At 48.1% G+C, this 19,466-nt stretch overlaps 1 protein-coding gene across 4 annotated transcripts in view; it reads right to left on the bottom strand.

Annotated features, from left to right (window-relative positions):
* HRAS (HRas proto-oncogene, GTPase) overlaps positions 1-19,466 on the bottom strand; it is a 77,805-nt gene that overhangs the window by 18,695 nt on the left and 39,644 nt on the right. For 3 of the 4 annotated variants that reach the window (XM_065591982.1, XM_005279863.5, XM_005279861.5), the window contains one exon: positions 2,637-2,790. In XM_065591982.1, the coding sequence (XP_065448054.1) occupies positions 2,637-2,747 (111 nt within the window). In that variant the 5' untranslated portion in view covers positions 2,748-2,790. Of the gene's footprint in view, positions 1-2,636; positions 2,791-9,381; positions 9,530-19,466 lie in introns of all 4 variants that reach the window. The other variant, XM_065591981.1, reaches the window with a different exon arrangement.

The raw sequence follows: 19,466 nt of genomic DNA, 5'->3' as shown, positions 1-19,466 counted from the left end.
TATCTCCCTCCTCCCCCCCGCCCCCTCGGGACTCCTGCCCCATCCAACCCCCCCTGTCCCCTGACTGCCCCCGGAACCCCTGCCCCTGACTGCCCCCTGCCACCCCATCCAACCTTCCTTCCTTCCTGACTTCCCCCCCCGGGACCCCTGCCCCCATTCAATCCCCTGATGCCCCCTGACCCCTATCCACACCCCTGCCCCCTGACCACCACCCCGAACTCCCCTGCCCTCTATCCAAACCCCCCTACTCCCTGCCCCCTTACCACACTGCCTGGAGCACCAGTGGCTGGCGGCGCTACAGCCGCACCGCCCGGCTGGAGCCGGGCCACACTGCTACCACCGCCACCACGCAGTACAGGTCAGGCCGGGCTCTGCAGCTGCGCTGCCCCAGGAGCTCACAGCCCCAACGTCCAGAGCATTGCGCCGGAGCGAGATGAGACTGTGAGGGTTGGGGGAACAGCAGGGGAGGGGCCGGGAGCTCGCCTCCCGGGCCAGGAGCTCGGGGGCTGGGCAGGATGGTCCCGCGGGCCGTAGTTTGCCCACCTCTGTTCTAGATCCTGCCCACACGGTGGCTGAAGCTACAGGGAGGAGGGAGGGCTTTGTGGTTAAGGTGTAGGCCTGGAACTCGGGAGACCTGGCTTCAATCCCTGGGTCTGCCACAGACTCCCTGTGCAACCTTGGACAAGTCACAATCTCTCTCTGCCTCATCTCCCTGACTGTAAAACAGAGATAACATTTCCAGCTTGTCTATATAGGTTGCAAGCTCTTTAAGGCAACGACTGTGTATATACAGCGCCTGACACAGCAGGGCTCTGATCCCAAGTGGGGCCTTTAAGGCATCATATAACAGTGATACTAGCAAACAGCTGTGTTTAGACATCTGTTGCTAGCAGGGTGCCAGTACAAACTCCTCAAACAGTGAGGACAGGGAGTTCTTGTCTGAGAAACACAATACATTTCTGGGCTATGAATTCCTAGGGCTAATTGCTAGCACCCTTTTAGCCACAGAGCTGACAGGCCCAGCGTCCACCAGCGTTTCAAGCACAACGTTGCACAGACCTACTTTCAGCAAGGTTAGGTGACAGAGTGGTTATGCTGCTGCTGCTCCTATCGGCACTTTGTCTACACTAGTGCTCTCGCTATTGCTGCCTCTGGTGAGCTGGACTGGTGGTAGCAGCAAGGGCAGGGGGCTGAATTTTAAAGAAAGCAGAGTAGCTCCTTATTATTTGAAAGGAAGCAAAGCAGTTCTGTTCAGGAAATTATGCCACATCCCTCACCACAATCTGAGCACTTCAGAAGGGTTAATCCTTTCTTTTGACAATACAGTAACAACACTCATATAGCACTTTGCATCAGCAGATCTCACAGCGCTTCACAGAGGAAGTCAGTATCACTGTTCCCATTTTACAGAAGGGGAAACTAAGTCTCTACCCCTCTATGCCTTTTTTGGTCACCCAGCAGGCCAATGGCAGAACTGGGAACAGAAACCAGATCTCGAGTCCCAGTTCAGTGTTCTGTCCACTGAGTCACATCTGCCTCCCAAAGGAAACAGAGTCAGTCACCATCCAGAGTAAAGACAGACACAAATAGACATTAAAGACCTTATGCAAACTTCCTTCTGTTCGCAAGTCTTCAATTGCGCCTCAGTCCTGATCTGAAGCAGCTCATACAAACCCAACCCCTTAAGCTCCCCCCCCCCCGGAAGTTCCATCAAACATACCTCAATCCTAGCCCCCAACCCCCAGTGCTATTCAGCCCATCCAATACCCTGACCTGCAGCACCTATCGCTATTCCAGCCCAGGGCCTCTCCTCAGCAGATACAGTCACCCACCCCAAGTCAGGTCACTGCAATCCGCTGACACACTTATGGGTGCTGTGGCAACATGTGGTAGCTTTGTGAAGTGGAGGAACATCCCCTGGGGGCTTAGGCTGAGACCAAACTCAAGGCATTTTCATTTGGGACTAAAGCGAGATTTGAACCCAGCTCCCCAAGGATGGAAAGTCAGAGAATTAGCTGCCCAGCCCCAGAAAAGGGCACTCTTGATTTTAAGGGAGCACCAGCCACACTAAGGAAGCGGATCCTTCCACCAGCTACAGAAGCCTGGGATGGATACAAGATCCTGTATTTTCACTCTCTCATATTGAGGATTCTTTCCAAACACACTTCCAACTGGTAGTTTTCCCACCAGATCTGGCCTGTGTTTCTTCTCTGCCGTTACCCATTCGAGCTCAACTGTGCTTTCAAGAAGAGAATGTGTGTACTGGAAGCACAAGCAATCAAATGTTAGGAAAGCTAAACCTCACCTCCTATGGCTGAAGCGTGAATTCTCAACGGGGAAGTTGCAGGGGGGCACAGGTTGCAAATACCATTTCCCATCTTTTTACTGGGAGAAGTGTCCCACCTAGCTGGGAAAGCCTGGTAAAGAAAAGGTTCAGAACCACAGGGCTAGAGCCAACACTGGAGTTGTAGCTCAGGTCTTTGGCTTGGCTTCTCAGATTTGATCTCTCCATGTTTTAACTCTGAATTCTCTGGTTAAACAAACAGCCCCTGGAATCCACCACAAAGTTAAAAAGTTGAAGATCATATACGAAACTCACAGACTCACTCCCATCTCAGAGTCTGCAGGCTGCTCACCTCTATCGTGGGGTCATATTCATCAACAAAATGGTTCTGAATGAGCTGTATTGTCAAAGCGCTCTTCCCAACGCCACCTGCTCCAACCACCACCAGCTTATACTCAGTCATCTTCTCGCTGACCCCAGCTCAGGGTCTCCAGCAGCACCAACACCTGCAAGAACAGAGATACAGACACCATCAGCATTAGGTTAGTGTTTCTCTTGTCACCTAGCTTTGCCACTGCGGCACCAGAGCCATGCAGGAGAAAGCAGCGGTGGCTATGCACAGTGACACAGCAAGAGGCACTGGTACAAAGTGGGGACAGCTGCAGTTAGAAGGGAATGAAACGATAACCTCATTGCACGAGTATCTAGAGTCTCCCATTCCCACAAAACCCAGCCAACTACTCCTGATTTTTATTATTTGTATTCCAGTAGGAACTACGTGCCCCAACAGAAACTGGGGCTGTACAAACGGAGTCAGAGAATCTGAGAATTTGGCAAGAAGCCAAAGCATGTGAGGGAAACACGGGCACAGGGGAGCGAGGTGCCTGGCTCAAGGTCACACAGCAGGTGAGTGACAGAGCTGGGAACAGAACCTAAATCTCCTGGCTCCTGTCCAAAGCCTTACAAGCCCAGGCTGCCTCCCATTTTAGAGTGTTTTAAAAGGCTTTCCAATGCATGGACACTATACTTAGGCAGGCAGGTGAATGTATGATGCTGTTGTCCAACCCATTCTCCTTTGAAAATGAGTTTCAGATTATGATGATGATGATAGCAGCAACAGCAATGAGACCTTCCTTTGGAAGAAATCTAATCACTGGGGGACCTAGGGCTACATTCTTCTCTGGTGTAACTTGGCTCAAGTCAATGGAATTACAGCAGGGATGAATTCTACCCAAGGACTGCACTGCCTTCTCTTTCCCCACATACATGCAAACCATCCTACCCTCCAAATACTCACTTGTGAGACAATCAAATTAGGAAAGAAAAACCTCTTGTAGGCTTTCCTGTGCCACTAAATTCCCTGGAAATGTATCCATATGTGACATAGTGAACTGTCACATGGGGAGAAAAAAAACCCACCCAAGTAGCTGACTCCAATCAACCACTCCTCTCAAAGGCTGCTGGGAATAGGTGGGGCATGAGGTTTATATAAGCCAGACCCAATTGATGGCAGAGAGAGAGTGTAACACCCAAGACAACTGGAGGCTGAAGGAGTACCAAGGGAAAAAAACAGCTCCAGAGAGGGGCCGGAAAAGAGGCGCACACAAGGTACAGAGTTTGGGGAGAGTTGGGCACAGGCTCGGAAATGCCTCTCTAGGAAACTCCGAACTTACCTGAGATGTAAGAGAACATATGGGGAAATGGAACTAAAGACTGGGCATCGATGATGATAACCCGAATACAGATACACCCCTTTGCTAAGTACTACTGCGGCCCCTCTAGCCTCCTTTTCTCCCCACAGCATGTCTGTGGTGGTCAGGTCATCCCAGCCTACCTGGCCATGGCTGAGTACCTTTGGGGGCTGTGGGATTTGGGGCTTTGTTGGAGGGCCAGGTCAGCCTTGTGACTGTCTGCCAAACTCCCCGGGGCGGGTTAGAATCCACTGGTTCACACTATCTGAATTCATACCTTTTTCCTTCTGTCACACAGCGCTCTGCCTTTGGAGGTCGACTGGCTTTATTCTGCGTTTATGATCCGATTGCTATTTGAATGCAAATTCATTCACATTTAAATCTGAATTCATCTTGCTTAAAAATATGTGAACTTTGCCTAAAACTGGAAAGCGGGGGGGGGAGAAGTCATCTAAAATAGAGAACTTCAGTGGTAAGACCTATTATCTAGCATCCGTCATCAATAACAGAAGTCACTTCAAATAATCAGAAAAATCAATCTGAATTAAAACCCATTCACAAATTCTAACCTAAACCGAACACTGTGCACTTCTACAGCATGCGCCATCTGATGCTCTCAATGCGACTGCCTACATTCATGGATTGAGCGGTCAGGTAAGGCATCGTTTTACAGATGGGGAAGCTGAGGGATAGAGAGATTAAAGACAAAACTGGCACCTAACTTGCCCAATTTAAAGGGACCTGATTCTCAGATAGTGCTGAGTACCCGCCCTACAAAAATCAGGCCCTTTTAGAGAAGTCTCAATTTGGGTGCCCAAAATCACTAGTCAAGTTTGAAAATCTTAGCCTAAATGACTTGGTTAAAATCAGAGACTCTGTTGTTAATATTAACAGCACAGGCGGGAGTAGAACCCAGGAGTCCTGACTCCCAACCCCTGCACTAATCACTAGGCAGCACTAACAATTTTTTTTTTAAGCAAGCTTTTTGGCTATATGCCACCATCTTCAGAATTGGCACTTCACACTTACAGCCTTCTGCAACAGGTTCACACGTCAGAGGGCAAGGCACCTACATTACCTGCTAGCCCAGGGGTTCTCAAACTGGTGATCGGGACCCCTCGGGGGTCACGTGGTTATTACATGGGGGGTCGCAAGCTGTCAGCATCCACCCCAAAGCCCGCTTCACCTCCAGCATTTATAATAGTGTTAAATATATAAAAGAGTGTTTTTAATGTATAACGGGGGATCACACTCAGACTTGGTATGTGAAAGGGGTCACCAGTACAAAAGTCTAAGAACCCCTGTGCTAGCCACCTAAGCTAATAAGCTCCTATTGCTATATTGGCTACTTGAAGCCTTGTTTGAGGAGCAACAGCAAGGAAGCAGGGCCCAACCCCACAGCCCCCCCATCTCCTCTGTGCTCCTGAGCTGGGGATGATACTTCAAAAAGGCTCATTAATTTTCCCAGGGAATTGAGTGTACATCATGCATTCATCTCCTCAGCTGCAGCCAGTGACTTATTAGCAATGTGAAAGGTGCTGGCAGAAGTCAGTATTGCTGGGAAGTCAGGCTTCAGCAAAAACCTGCACTGCCATTACCAGCAGTGGGCAGGGAAGTGCACCTTTTACACACACACACACACACACACACACACACACACCCTTTATTTTTGTCCCAATTCCACTGTGAAAGAGGAACTCTGACTCAGCACGTACAAGAGGAAGATTACAAAACCCTGACCGTTTAAATGGCAATCCACTCCCATCAGACTACGGCTACCACCTGCCAGAAGTCAGCCCAGGGTCAGGGATCAGCGAACCGTAACGCCAGCCAATCCCCAAGCCCGTCTCCCCCCAGCTCACTGTCTCTCTCTTTGGAACAGCAAGGCACTTGCTGGCTCCCACACAAATGGAACCAGCCACTCAAGCTTCCTTGTTTGTTTTTAAAGCTCTGCCATCGAACCTAGTGCTCCTGGAGAGGAGCCAGGCGGCATGGACACTGCTACCAAGCAGGCCTTCCCCCTGCAATGCTACCCTGTTTCCCCGAAAATAAGACAGTGTCTTATATTAATTTTTGCTCCCAAAGATGCGCTAAGTCTTATTTTCAGGGGATGTCTTATTTTTCAGAAATGAAAAATGCCTTATTATCGGTGGATGCCTTATTATCGGGGAGGTCTTATTATCGGGGGGATGCCTTATATTACAACAAGAGGCAAAACTGTAAGTAGGCCTTATTTTCGGAGGATGTCTTATTTTCGGGGAAACAGGGTAGACCTGGGTGCCCCTCAATCTCAGGCTGCAACTCCCGAGATCCTGTGAGTGGTCAGGACAGTCGTGATCTACTGGGACGAGTCCCTGGATTTACAGATCCAGGCATTGGAGGCCTCGTGCTCGCTCAGGCCCTGGCCTCTGGTATTCACTTCCCATGCTGGCCCACAGCCAGAGTCTGCTAAACTTCAAGGCTGCGTATTCGCTCAGGCTTTTGCTTGTGTGCGTGTGGTGGGGAGGGACAGCTAGGTTTTGTGCTAGGCGAGAGCTCATTTATAGTTTGTCGTCCTCAGTAACACTTTGCACACTGTGTGTGCGCGCGCGCGCTTGGAGTCTGTTGGATGAGAGTGTTTTACACATTTAAAAGAAAGCCTCATTCTAGACCTGCCGCTCCCTCCACAGCCCCTCCCCCCCGTGCCCCTCAGCCCTGAGCCACTGCACCTCCTGCCCCCCCAGCCCTGCCCATGCCCCTCAGCACTGAGCCGTTGCACCACCTGCTCCTCCAGTCCTGCCCCTTCCATTGCTCTGCCCAGGCCCCTCAGCGCTGCACACAGAACTGTGCCAGAAACAGAGCCACAGGAGACAACAAAATGGCCTCCCACAGGGCAGCGTGTTAGCACCAATCCTCTTCAACATAGATACCAATGGCCAGCCCATACAGAGCAATATGAGACATTTTATATACACAAGTGATCTATGAAGCACATCACAGGAGACGGACTTTGCCACTGTTGAGAACAGACTGACATGTACATTGAGCAAGCTTTAAACCAGTGGTCTCCAACCTTTTTACACTCAAGATCACTTTTTGAATTTAAGGGCAACCCAGGATCTACCCTGCCCTAGGGTGACCAGATGTCCCGATTTTATAGGGACAGTCCCGATATTTGGGGCTTTTTCTTATATAGGCTCCTATTACCACCCACCCCCGTCCCGATTTTTCACACTTGTTATCTGGTCACCCTACCCTGCCCCTTCCCCAAGGCCCTGCCCCTTCCCTTCCCCAAAGCCCCACTCCACTCATTCCATCCCCCACTCTCTCAGTCACTCCCTCTCCCCCACCCTCACTCACTTTTACCGGGCTGGGGTAGGGGTGCGGGTTCTGGGCTGGGGCCAAGGGGTTCACACTGTGAGAGTGGGCTTCTGGGCTGAGCCTAGGGCAGGGGGTTGAGGTGCAGGAGGGGATGAGGGGTGCAAGCTCTGGGAGGGAGTTTGGGTGGAAGAGGGGGCTCCAGCCTGGAGCAGAGTGTTGGGGTGCAGGAAGGAGGATGGGCTCTGTGAGGGAGTTTGGGTGCAGGAGGGGGCTCTGCGCTGGGGCAAGGGGTTGTGGTGCAGGACGGGGTACAAGGTGCTGGCTCTGTGAGGGAGGTCAGGGTTGGGGCACAGGAGGGGATGGGGTGCTGGCTCTGGGAGGGAGATCAGGGCTGGGGCGCAGGAGAGGGTTCGGGGTGCAGGAGAGGTTTCAGGGTGCTGGCTCTGTGAGGGGGGCTCAGGGCTGGGGTGCAGCCTCCCACCGGGCAGCACTTACCTGTGGTAGCTCCCGGTCAGCGGTGCAGCGTGGCTACCACTACGGTAGGTTCCCTGCCTACCCCGGCCCCACGCCACTCACGGAAGCGGCCAACACGCTCCTGCAGCCCCCGGGCTAGTTTGCTAGTTCATCATTTAGCAGTAAGGCATTCCCTGGGAAATATCCCACCCTCTGACTTCACCACCTCAACCAAGCTTCACAATCATCATCGCTGTGTACCAGTATTAAATTGTTTGTTTAAAACTTGTACACACACACACACTATAGTCTTTTGTCTGGTGAAAAAAAATTCCCTGGAACCTAACCCCCCCTATTTACATTAATGCTTATGGGGAAATTGGAGTCGCTTAACATCGTTTCGCTTAAAGTTGCATTTTTCAGGAATGTAACTACAACGTTAAGTGAGGAGTTACTGTATTAAATCAACATTCAAGGAAGCCTCCCTCTCCCCAAGTCATCCAACAGTCTTCATCCTAAATGCACTCTCTTTGCAGGAAGTTGGGAGGAACACAGCACAGGTAGTATGGGAAAATTGTGGGCAGAAGATGGTGATTCCATGGTCAAATCCTGCTCTCTGTTGCAATCCAGATTCACATCAGTAACTTGACTGAAGCCAGTGCACTCATTCCAGATTGTGCCCTCACCAGGTCAACGTGGCCCCAGGTCAGTATGCAACGGGAAGTCAAACAAATGCCCGCGTGTCTCCTAGGCAGACAACAGCCTATCACGTATGTGATGGGAGCAAGAGGACTGACACTTTGGGTTGGACATTTGCATGCTAATAAGCTATACATGCTGTAGGTTAGTGGCACAGGGAGTCAGTCTAGAATAGGTTCCCACTTTTGACATGATCCCTGCTGTGCATGCGGAACGGGTGGGGTAAAAAGTCTGAGGTGCACCGTGTAGATCATTTCCAATTTTGGGGCTATTTGCAATGGAAAAGAACCATCTGCCACCACAAACTTGGAAAATGGCTTCCCAGTGGCATCAGGAGGGGAGAAGTACTTACAAACACTGCAGGACCAAACAGGAGGCTATCAAGATAGATTATTTCCAGGGGAATACGAACACTACTAACAGCCATAGGAATGGCACAAGAGGGGAGGAGAGATTTCCATGGTGCCAGCCATGCGTATTACATATTGCTGGGTGGCAGGCAGCTACATACCAAATTCTAATACTAAAATTACGATCTAGCTCTTTTCAATAATCCCCCAGTAAAGAGGTGATTGGATTTTGAGGGACCTCCCCCAGTATTAATCAGTTTTAATGTAAAATGTGCTCCAAGAGCTTATCTACACACAGAGTGGCATGTGCTTATCTAAAGGTGTGATTTTAAACCAGTTTCGCTAAACCAGTGCAAAAAGCTGTGTGGACATTCATTTCAGTTTAATCTAAGAGTTCAATTAGGAACAGATTTAAGTAAAAATAAAATAAGCCACTCAAATCAAAAACAAGAGTGTCCAGGGAGTTGAGTTGTTTGCAAACATGTGTAGACCTCTTCTAGAATACCCCTTCAGATCAACTGTGATCTTCCCTTACGTGGCACACCATCGGTTACACACCGATCCAATCATATTTATTCAGACTGCTAACGGTACATATACATACCAGGCACTGGTGTGCTCGGTGCCAACTTCTATGTTCACCAGGTGCCAGCACCTCTGCTGCTCTCACTTGCAGTCTCCTCCTAGGCACCTTCCAAATTCCAGAAACCAATTGGACAGACACCTCTCCTTACTGGTCCATTAAAGACTACCTACAATGCATATGTCAAACAGTGGGCTTTTGCCCTTCCTCCACCTTTATGGAGAAAGCCTGCAACGTAATTTAAAAAACAAAACTAAGATTTCTGCTTGCTTTTTTACTTTAAAAATATCAGGAGTGTTGAGACTGGTAGAATTGGAGGAACTTCTGGGCCTCTCAGAGGTTGTGTGTTGTGAGCTCTCTCACCTTAATTGACTCTTTAACAGAGACCTCTTTTCTCCAAATAGTTTATTCTACATTGGAGATAAAGGTGTTAAAAACCAAAGAATTTTTTGAACAGTGACTGAGGCCTTGTCGACATTGGGAATTTGTCCCAATTCCAACCACAAGTGCTCTGGCAGTCACTGACATAGGTGCAGTAGTGCAAATCCTAAGCTTTACACAAGGAAAGCATGAGATGCAAATGGAATCTGACACATGGCGTTTTCCCTAGTGCAGCTACATCATTTTCAGGCCACTCGTCACTGCAGTCAGAGCAAGAGCCTGATACAGACAAGGCATAAAAATCCCTTCTCTACTCAGCTTTCAGTCTCTTCTCCAGTGAGGTCGTCATTTAATTAGCCTTCCAATCGCCATGGAGTCTCCCAGGGTCCACACGACCTGGGTGTCTCAAGGAATGAAACAAGCAGGCTCCTTTTTAAACAAAACCTTTCAGAGGTCCTCAAAAATCACCATAAGGAAAAAGACATAAGCCCAATTTATTTCCCCCCTTGTAGGTCATGTTTAGCAGGGTTACTGTACCAATACAAGATGGGGTGCTGAGTGCTTCCTGATAGCCCACAACCCTCTGGGAGGGGAACTCTCTGGGGGGTTGGAGAGGAGTGAGGAGGAATAAAGTAGTTTATCATAGTACCCAAGTTGTTCTGTTCACAAAGCAGATGGGGAACTTTCCCATTAATTATTAAGCAGCAGAAGGCACTGTCCTGCAGCTGCCAGAGGTTACAGCAGGCCTATAGGCCACAGCAGGCTGGGTTTTATGGGATGCTGCTGCAGCCACATTTCTTTTAGGGACAGCCAGTTTCTATTTATCCCCATCTTGCCCTATGTCTAGTAAGCTCACATGCTGCTGCAGTGCTCATGCTGTATGTAATAGCGTATCCACCCATGGAGATTGCAGCTATACTGTGGGCAGAGCAGAAAAACAGACTAGCCGGTGTGCGCACAGGTTACAGACTGCTAGCTAGCTAGCCCCTTGGCACCCACCGAGACCCCAACACCAGATGAGGGCTGCCTGCAAAGACGTGTCCTTCTGAAGAAGGCTTCTTGGCTGTCAAAAAAAAGGGGGCAGGGAAGGAAAGCAGTCACTTGCTCGAGTGGTAACAGTTGCCACCAGTTCCTGCCCTCGGTGCAGGACTCGCTGGATGGAAAATTCTAGGGCCTGTTCTGCAGGAGTTCAGACTAGATGGTCACAAAGGTCCCTTAAAAAAATAATCTCTGGAAGAGGAAGAGAGGAGTTTGTAGCTCTCAAACAGGGGTGAATTTAAAGCAAAGACAAAATAGAAAAAAACCACTAAAATCTCCACTTCTCTGTTCCATGCTGGATGCTGGGGAGCATGCACGGCAGAGTCGCAAAAGCCAGAGCCCAAGTGCTTGTAATTCGAGTCACTCTAACCCTCTCTGCCCTCATCACCGAACTAACATCCTGCATGCAGATACCTCAAAATGATGCCAAATGATGTACCTCAGAAGCCAAGCAAGATACTGAGTCAAAAGCCATTGGAGGTTATTGTTTGAGGAGAGAGGTGGAAAGAACGGATGGGATCAGCAGTGCCAAGCAGACAGCCTTAGCACGGATCTGGAGCTGCTGCTGGATTTCCTGACCTCGTGGATTTTCTCCCGTAGCGAGCGGGCTGCTGGCTCCCATTCAAAGCTGTCTAGGAAAACCTAACTAAGCGCTTCCGCCTGGCAGCAGCCGCTCCCAGTCCAGTAGCCCGCAGAGCCTCCCCCGCCTCTGTGGGTTTCCCAGGCAGTAGGAGCAGCACGGCTTCAGGAAACATGAAACATCTGCCAGCCACGCACAGGGACCATGAGAAGGGAGCTCTCTGCCCCAGGTCTCGGGTGGGCTTACCCAGCCTACACTCTTCTTCAAAATAAGAGGATTATGGTGGGGAAGGAGTGCAGAGAGCTTGCCCCTTTAACCCTTCGTCTGCCTATCACACAGGCAACCGTTCCAGTTTATCAGACCTTGGCTGTGCCCTCCAGCCCTATTAAAATGCATGTATTCACTCCCCCCACCTATAGGACTTGGCCTGCTCCAGACAGGTCTCCAATGTGGACTAGAAAGTGCATAGCTGAACAGGGGGTGGGCAGCGACCATGCACCAAAGCCCAGCCAAGGGGCTGATCATTAAGGTAGGGAGGGGAGAGCGAAGAGTCCGTCACAAACCCAGGCCAAAACTACCAGTAGCTGGGAACCACAGAATCAGTACCCAAAGCATGGGGAAGACTCCAACAGGGAGATATCCAGCTAGCCCAGCCATCCCACACAGACTGGGTCAGCCAGAGCCACCACTTCACAAGGCCTCACTACAAGGCACAGTGCAAGTCACAGAGCATAAAGCAATCAGGAGATCTGGGTACTATTTCCAGCTCTGCCACCGACCTGCTGGGTGACCTTAGGCAAGTCACTTTCCCCTTCCCTGTCCCTTTGTCTTGTCTGTTCAGACCTGAGCTCTCCAGGGACTGTCTCTGACTTACGCATATGTACAGCACCTAGCACAGCGGAGGCCCCAATCTCAGTTGGGGCCTCTAGGCACGATAGCAATACTAACAACAATTTTTGGTTTGCTAGATTCTAAATATACTCAGGAGAGCACAGAATCATAGACCTGCAGGGCTGGAAGGGACCGGTGAGGTCATCTAGTTCATCCCTGTGCACTGATTCAGGACCAAGTAAGCCTAGACCATCCTGACAGGTGGTTATCCAACCTGTTCTTACAAACCTCCAATGATGGGGATTCCACAACCTCCCCTGGAAGCCTATTCCAGAGCTTAACTACCCTGATAGTTAGAAAGTTTTTCCTAATATCTAACCTAAGTCTCCCTTGCTGCAGATTAAGCCCATTGTTTCTTGTCCTACCTTCAGTGGAAATGGAGAACAATTGATCTTCTGTTATGTTAAGGGTGGTTATAAAGATGACTTACCAGGTCTTCCTGGCTCCCCTCACTCTTCTTTTCTCAGGACAATACATGCCCAGGTTGTTGGTTTTTTGTTTTTGTTTTTTTAAACCTTTCCTCATAGGTCAGGTTTTCTAAACCTTTAATCACTTTTGTTGGTCTCCTTTGGATTCTCTGCAATTTGTCCACCTTTCTCTCAAAGTGTGGTGCCCAGAACTGGATACTACTCCAGCTGAATCATCACCAGTGCTGAGTAGAGTGGAACAATTACCCCGTGTCTTACATACAACACTCCTGTTAATACACCTCAGAATATTCGCCTTTTTCACAGCTGCATCACATTGTTGACTCATTGCGTTTGTAATCCAGATCCTTTTTCAGCAGGACTACTGGCTAGCCATTTATTCCCCATTTTGTAGTTGTGCATTTTTCCTTCCTAGGTGTAGTACTCTGCACTTTTCTTTTTTGAATTTCATCTTGTTGATTTCATACCAATTCTCCGATTTATCAAGCTTGTTTTGAATTCTAATCCTGGCCTCCAAAGTGCTAGCAACCCCTGCCAGCTTCATGTCATCTGCCCATTTTATAAGCACTCTCTCCACTCCATTAGCCAAGGCAATAATGAAAATATCAACTAGTACCAGGTCCAGGACAGACCCCACTAGCTATGCCCTCCCTATTTGACAGAGGACCAAGACTACTTTTTTGAGTACAGCCTTTCAACCACTTGGGCATTCATTCTAGATTATAAGAATTTCACCTAGCCAGCTGTTCTCCACCAGGGGTATGCATGCCCATGGGGATACACAGAGGTCTTCCTGGGGGTACATCAACTCTTCTAGATTTGTCTAGTTTTACAACAGTCTACATAAAAAGCCCTAGCGAAGTCAGTACAAACTAAAATTTCATACAATGACATACTATACACTGAAAGGCAAGTATAATATTTATATTCCAATTGATTTATTTTATAATTATAAGGTTAAAATGAAAAAGTCAGCAATTTTTCAGCAACAGTGTGCTGGGGCACTTGTGTCTGATTTTGTAAGCAAGTAGTTTTAAGTGAGGTGAAACTTGGGGGTACGCAAGACAAATCAGACTCCTGAAAGGGGTACAGTAGTCTGGAAAGGCTGAGAGCCACCGACCTAGACCACATTTCCTTAGTTTACTTATGAGGATGTCATGTGATACTGTGTCAAAAACCTTATTAAAAATCAAGATATATTACATCTACTGTTTCCCCCATCCACTAGTCAGTAACCCTGTCAAAGCAGGAAATTAGGTTGATTTGGCAAGATTTATTCTTGACAAATCCACACTGGCTATTACCTATTATCCTCTAGGTGCCTACAAAATGCTTCTTCTAATAATTTGTTCCTGTATCTTTGTATTGAAGTTAAGATGACTGGTCACAGTTCCCCAGGGGGGCTCCTTGTTCCCCTTTTTAAAGATAGGTACTATGTTTAGATAGGTTTCAGAGTAGCAACCGTGTTAGTCTGTATCCGCAAAAAGAACAGGAGTACTTGTGGCACCTTAGAGACTAACAAATTTATTAGAGCATAAGCTTTACCATGATCTCACGTGTCCTCCAGGAGTTCTCAAAGATAAATGCTAACAGTTCCAAGATTGCTTCGGGTATTTCCTTAAGTACCCCAAGGTGAATTTCATCAGGCCCTCATGACTTGAATACATCTAACTTATCTAAATATTCTTTAACCTGTTCTTCCCCTATTTTGCCTAGCATTCCTTAACACAATTAATATTAACAAGGGGTAAGTATCAGGTCACCACTAACCTTTTTAGTGAAGATTTAAGCAAAATAGGCATTAAACACCTCAGCCTTCTTGATGTCATCAGTTGTTATAGCTCATTTTCCACTAAGTAGGGGACCTACACTTTCTGTCATCCTTCTCCGGCTCCTAATGTATTTATAGAATCTCTGCTTATTGCCTTTTCAGTCCCTCACTAGATGTAACTCATTTTGTGCCTTAGCCTTTCTGATTTCATCCCTGCGTCCTTGTGCTATTCTTTTAGACTCCTCCTCAGCAATTTGTCCATGTTACCACTTTTTCTGTAGAATTCTTGTTTGATTTTCAGCTCCTTAAACAGTTCCTAATGGAGCAACGCTGGCCTCTTACTATTCTTCCTATCTTTCTTTTGCATCCTCCTCAAAGTTACGCAGGGTCTGCTCTTTATTTCCTTCAGCATATTCATACCTATGAGTGGAATAGAAAGGTGGATGGATCCAGTCATGGTCTATGAAATATTCCTGTAGCAGGGCAGAAAGCCTTTTCCCCTCTGCACCTGCAGCATTGTTCAATAGGCCAAGTGCAACGCGGCGTTTGTTTTCCTCAGTGGGATACTGGACTCATTGGCCCAATGGTCAAATGCTATCCAGCAACCCCTATACATGACTTTTAAAGAAATGCAAGATTCGTCTGGGTAATCAATATTTTCAGACATCCGTGTCTCAGAGCCCCAATTGTGACTTTGGTGCATTCCTCACTGACCCCATCAAAGTCACAGAAGGACCTGTGTCAAGTCCTTCCATCCCCATGTCCTAAATCAAAGAATGTTGGCCCACTGTGTTCTCTGCAGAGGGTTGGTCTTGCCAATAAGCCAGGCAAACAGCTGGTCTTTAAATAACATCTAGAGCCAAGATGGAACCCCTCCCTGAAGGTCGAGCTGCCAGCAAAGCGGGGAAGGGATTGAAGAGCCAAAACCAAAGTCAGGGGAAGGGCTGGGCACAGAGTGGGGAAAAGGTTTTCATCAGTTTGCTGAACTGCTAGGGAAAAGCCCCACAGCTGACAAACGCTCCCCTTTCCTGAAACCAAACACGATGGCTTAACATCCCAACCACATGGGAGACAGCCAATATCATTCTCTAGGAACACAGGCGCAGAGGCAGCAGGCAGGACTAGCCATTTAAAATAACCAAAGACCAAGGATGTGGCACTTTCCCCCCTGCAGGACACATGTATATTTCAACCTTCCAACCAGCACCCAGTCAGTTATGATTTTTAGTAGCAGCTGCTCCTCCAGGGAAGAGATGCACCTTGTTTACAATGGTGTCCTGTTCATTATTATGTGGCTCTGCCCACAAGAAAGAACGATGCACTCACTGGTGCCTCGATTATGGTGTTGAGGTGCCTGGCGGCTTAGGCATAGGAGCTATGAGACAGGCTGGGGAAGTAGGAGAGAGTTTGGTCCAGTGGATAGGGCACTGGTCTAGAACTCAGGAGACCTGGCTCTGCTAATGACCTGCCATCTGACCTTAGGCAAAGCCCTTCATCTTCCTGTGTCTCAGTTTCCCCCATCTCTAAAATGGAGACAATGCTACATACCCTCTTTTGTGAAGTGCCTAGAGACTTACAGATGTAAAGAACTAAGATGGAGTGGAATTAGCAGTAATAACATGCTGGGTATTTGTGGAAGGGAGGAAGGAAGCGATGGGATGCAGAGACGGAATGGGTGTCTCTAAGGTACTGAGGGTTGGGCAGGTTGTGAGCAAAGGGTGGCTTGCAAGGTTCTGAAAGGCTAAGGCAGCGGTAGAGGCTGCAGTCTATCTAAAATGGGGGTATCACTCTGACTACAGCCCTTCCTCTCTAAGGCCCTGTCTTTACAAGAAAGTAGCACCAGTTTAAATTCAATCTCATTTAAAACCATTTAGTTAAACCAGTGCAATCCCCTTTGTGGACACTCTTATAGCAATTTATTTTACATCCATTTCTAATAAATTTAAAATAAACTGAAATAAACCTTGTTTAAACCAAAACAACAATCTCCCCATTTGCACTGCTTTACGTCACAGCATAACTCTAAATGAGGTTTAAATTCACCTCTTAAAATGAATGGGGGGCAACTTTCTTGTGTAGATAAGTCCTAAGGGTTCTGCTGCTGCATCATATGAGGAAGAGGAGGAGAGAAAGCTTTCACTGCTCAGATCCAGGCTACAGGAAGGTGCTTCAACACCCCCTCAGCTTTCGTCTGCCCTTTCTGCCCATCAGGGCCAAGCAGATGATTCAGAACAATAGCTCCATCTCCCAACTACAAAGCTTAACAATACTTTACATGCCCAAAGAGTAGCTACTTAAGTCTGAGGATCTCAAAGCACTTTGAGAACACTAATGAATTACTCATTTCACACAGCCACTGAGGCCAAGCGTTTAGGAGAATTCAAGAGAGGATTAGACTTTTAGTCATACTTACTATTAAGGTTCCATTTATAAATTGGTTAATAAAAAATAATAAAATCTAGCTCTTATGTAGCAAATGGTTTGTAGATGCTCTAAGCATGTTACAGACAGGAGTGGAATGTCATAGAAGGTTATAAGCACATTGCTACAAGATAATGTAGATTATTGTAAGCTATAGTTATAAGCAGGCTATTAACCTCTTGGACTCGGTAACAATCTATAACAAGTGAGTGCCTGTTTATTAAACACCTATTAAATCACTTTTTAGCCCTTTCTGAACAGAACATAAACTATGAGCAGACATTTATCTGGCTCACCAGAACATCTCCAGTTACAGCAGGTATCAGTGTTAACAGGGAAATAAATTCTCCTGCTTCAGGGCAGAAGCCAGCCACTAACTGATGGAGGTTGAGAAGAAACAGCCTCCTTGAAGGAGGTTATTCCAAAACTGTCCCCTGTTGGGTTTCTTGCATCTTCCTCTGATGCATCTGGTGCTGGCCACTGTCAGTATGGCAATTCCATCCTTACGCCCTGTAAAGACGGGCAAATCGAGGCAGAGCAGCCAACCGTTTCCCTCAATGTCTTAGAGCGAGTCAGCAGCAGAGCTTCGAACTGAATCCAGGTCTCCTCACTCTGTGTCGTGTGTCCTAGCCAGTAGGCCATGCTGTGAATGCAGTTTGCCCCAAAAACTGCTTGGTGAAAGGCCCCATTTATAGGTTCTGGCTGGAACGACCGTTTGTTTAATGCTGGGTCTTTGTGTTCCTCTCATCGGAGCGGACAGCCTCCCTGTAGTGCAGGAGCTCCCCCCCGAGACACTGCTAATGGGAAAGCAAATCACGGAGATGGAATGTAAGGCTGGCTCCAAGAAGGGGCTCTGCTCTCCAATTATTCCAATCAAATCACAGCAGCATCATAAGGGGAACAAGGGTGGATGTTACAAGCAGGCAAGGCATGGGTGCACCAAAGCACCAATAAGGTGCGGCAACAAGAGCTGAAGAGGGAACTGAACTGACCTGACCTGTACACAGAAGCAACTAACAGGACTTCACCTGCTTTGTGTAGGTCACAGACAGCACATCGGAGATATCCGCACTGTGCAGGTGTTGAAGGAAGAGGTTCCAGAACAACTGCATTAATACTCACACTTCAGGCACCTGCAATCACACTCTACCCTGAAACCACACACTGGGGCCTATCCCACCTGAGTGACAAGCCAGGGCACAGTCCCTGCTGCTCTCGAGTGATACCACAAAGATCCACCAGCTGGCACATGGCAGACAGCAGAGAAGATGGAGATATTTCAATAAGCAAACTGATTTTCAGGCTGGGGGGGAGTTAATATAAACAGTGAGCTCCCATTCATGCAGGCCTTTACTGCAGAAGGATTTAGGTCATCTTCTAACCTGAGCTAATAGGCATCAAACAGAGCAGCATTACACAGCCAACCTAGGGGCAAAGAACAAGCATCTGCAGGGAAAGATTGCAGATCGTTCCAGGATGACTGTAGAGCGTTCCTGAGTATGAGAGAATAAAAACTGAGCTCCATACTCAGCAGCCAGCAGTCTGTTCTATGTGCCACTAAATGCATCACCAGGAAACGTGCCACTCGGTATTACAGCACAGGTTTGTTAAATGGCTAAATCAGGGGTTGAGAGGTTGCTTTCTGGCTTCCTCACCCAGGGAATCCCTATGACAGCTGGGTTCACAACTAAACATGGAGTCTTTTCATTAAAAAAATGGATTAAAAGCATTATAGAAAACCTTTTCAGGTGTGAAAACTCCGTTTCAATAACAGTTGGGATAGCGTTTTCAATAAAAACTGTGACAAACGTAGATTTAAAAGGCCAGAAGGGATCATTACAATCAGCTAATCTGACCCCTGTATAGCACTGACCTAAGTTCCCTCTAAGCTGCGTGGCCACGCAGCGGGCTATCAAGGGCCGCGCAGGTGGGGAGAGGTAATAAGAACATAAGAACGGCCGTACTGGGTCAGACCAAAGGTCCATCTAGCCCAGTATTCTGTCTGCCGACAGTGGCCAATGCCAGGTGCCCCAGAGGGAGTGAACCTAACAGGTAATAATCAAGTGATCTCTCTCCTGCCATCCATCTCCACCCTCTGACAATCAGAAGCTAGGGACACCATTCCTTACCCATCGTGGCTAATAGCCATTAATGGACTTAACCTCCATGAATTTATCCATTCTCTTTTAAACACTGTTATAATCCTAGCCTTCACAACCACCTCAGGCAAGGAGTTCCACAAGTTGACTGTACGCTGTGTGAAGAAATACAAATAAAAAGAAGTTCTTCTTCACACAGCGCACAGTCAACTTGTGGAACTCTCCCCTGGCCCCGGGCTGCTGTGACGAGAGGGGGCTTGGGGACTCCTCTAACCCCACCGCAGCCCCAGAGCAGCCTGCACCCCAAACCCCTCATCCCCAGCCCCACCCCAGAGCCTGCACCCCGAGCCAGAGCCCTCTCCCGCCCACACACCAACCCTCTGTCCCAGCCCTGAGCCCCCTCCCACACGCCAAACCCCTCGGCCCCACCCCTGCCACACATCACCTCCATATTGGTGCACATTACAAAATTCATTCATTCCACACATGGACATAAA

This window comes from Chrysemys picta, chromosome 4 (assembly GCF_011386835.1).
Source record: "Chrysemys picta bellii isolate R12L10 chromosome 4, ASM1138683v2, whole genome shotgun sequence".
Lineage (NCBI taxonomy): Eukaryota > Metazoa > Chordata > Testudines > Emydidae > Chrysemys > Chrysemys picta.
The sequence above is the reverse complement of the archived record's forward strand: the minus strand, read 5'-3'. Positions and strand labels throughout refer to the sequence as shown.